This window comes from Nymphaea colorata, unplaced genomic scaffold (genome assembly GCF_008831285.2).
Source record: "Nymphaea colorata isolate Beijing-Zhang1983 unplaced genomic scaffold, ASM883128v2 scaffold0528, whole genome shotgun sequence".
Lineage (NCBI taxonomy): Eukaryota > Viridiplantae > Streptophyta > Magnoliopsida > Nymphaeales > Nymphaeaceae > Nymphaea > Nymphaea colorata.
In genome coordinates, this window is record NW_022205034.1 from 19,022 (window position 1) to 21,075 (window position 2,054).

Here is a 2,054-nt window from a genome sequence, read left to right on the forward strand (position 1 = left end):
AACATTACCTTGTGATGCATCCAAACCTTTGTTTGATGGAAAGAACTGCGAAGCTTGCCCGAACTCTCTTTATAACTTGAAGACATTAACTTGTGTTAACTGCACTGTTAAAGAGCTTTATAGCAAGACCACTAACAAATGCTAACCCAAGCCTAACTTTTATCCTAACTTGACTAATAACGACTGGATTGTTGGAGATGCTGCTGGTGTTGACCGTGTACTCAGCTTAACAGCAGCCCGCAAGAACCTCACCAATTCTCATCCATGCCCTGCAACAACAGAGTTCTTCAACAATAACACTTTTGACTGTGAGTCATGTCCGAATGGATCACATTACAACTATGATACCTTCAAGTGCGGTACTTGCAGCCCTCAACAACTATCGATCCCAACACTCATAAATGCGCCACCAAGATGGCAAACGGAACATTCCAGACCAGTCTGAGCAGTGATAATCTGATCTACAACGGAATCTCTATCGGCTAGCTCCAAGACAACTACAACAACAATAAGAAAAAATACCCTCAGATCAAGGATTGCCCCAAGGACAAACCATATTTCGATGGATACGAATGCATCTCCTGTCACACCTACGTTCCATACTTCAACTTGGACACCAACCTCTGCCAAAACTGCAACACCAACGGAGCGAAGTACGACGCGGAGAGGCACGACTGTGTAGCCGAGAACGAGGTCGTCACAGCTGCTCCCAACATCGCTAAGATGTACAGCTCCATCTTCTGATGCATCTATAGGTTATCCATCATTAGTCTTAATATATCACGAATGGATTATCATTATCATGCAGCGAAGGTCTTCTTGGTGATGATGTTGTAAAACTACTCCTCAGAAACTAGACCATCGTTATCGGTATCTGCCCTCTCGATCATCTCTTGCAGCTCTGACTCATCAATGGTCTCGCCAACTACTTAGCGACTCTCCTCAAGTTTTTGATTGAGATGAAGCCGGTCTTCTCATCATCGAAAAGGTTGAAGATCTTGCGAATGTTCTCCCTTGTATCCTTGTCTGAGACTCTGGCAGTCATCAGCTCCAAGAACTCCTCAAAGTCGATTTGTCCAGAGCCGTCAGCATCAAGGTCGGCGATCATCTGGTAGATGGTCTGGTTTTTCGACTCGAAGCCCAACGAAGTCATGGCAGCTTTGAGTTCTACATGATTTGATGGATACCCTTAGGATCGATGGAACCTCCACCGTCAGTGTCAAAGAGGTCGAAGGCCTCTTTGATTTCGAGTACTTCCTCTTCAGTGAGTCCTGGCCTTTCGAAAGCCTTAGCATTGAATTGCTTGGATTTGGGAGCTCCACCCTTTTTCATTCAAATTATTATTTAAACCCAACCGTTAATACAGCTATATATCAGCTATATATTCTAGTGTATTCCCTCAGTCGTAAAGTTCCATCAAATAATCAAAATTGTCCTGCTACTTATTCGCAGTATCAATATTTTCATTTGTCTTTGCCTTGTTCCTTTTTCCCTTGACGGTATTTTCTACAGTATTTGAATTGCTCTCTGTTTTAAGCATTTTGACAGCGATATCAAATCGTCCTCCTGCTTTGAGAGAATCGTCATTCATGATGGCCCTCGATATTAAGCACCCTTTTTTGATGTTTTCGTTGATCTTTTCCTCCACTTCTTCGTCCACCGGCTTCAGCGACATCTCCACCTTGGGTTTATGTCTCTTTGACTATGAGGATGAGTGCAGCAGACACTCGTGCTCGAGATGAAGCTAAAGCAGTGCCAGCTCGCCCTGAGTCAGTCCATGATTACCCGCCAAGAGCACTCTTCGTACAGACAGAAGACCTCCAGCTCATTGATGATATTGAACGCCAGCAGATCCTTCCCCACATTCTTGCTCGCGATGGGAGTTCGACATACGGGACAGTTGGGCTTTGCTTTCATGCAGTTATTGATGCACTCGTAGCAGAAGGTGTGGCTAAATCGGAGAGGCATTACCCGCAGAATAACCTGGTGGGCATGAAGAAAGGATCCATGCATATAGAGCAACGCAGACATGACGATATAGAGTTGGGCTTCGT

The 2,054-nt window shown here is 44.6% G+C and overlaps 1 protein-coding gene across 1 annotated transcript; it reads right to left on the bottom strand.

Moving 5' to 3' along the window:
• Nucleotides 1-800: 800 nt before the first annotated feature.
• LOC116245135 (uncharacterized) lies at nt 801-1,675 on the bottom strand. Its single transcript, XM_031616820.1, is given in 4 exon segments — nt 801-928; nt 931-1,168; nt 1,171-1,323; nt 1,478-1,675. Coding segments are annotated over 4 exon segments (717 nt in total).
• Nucleotides 1,676-2,054: the final 379 nt, after the last annotated feature.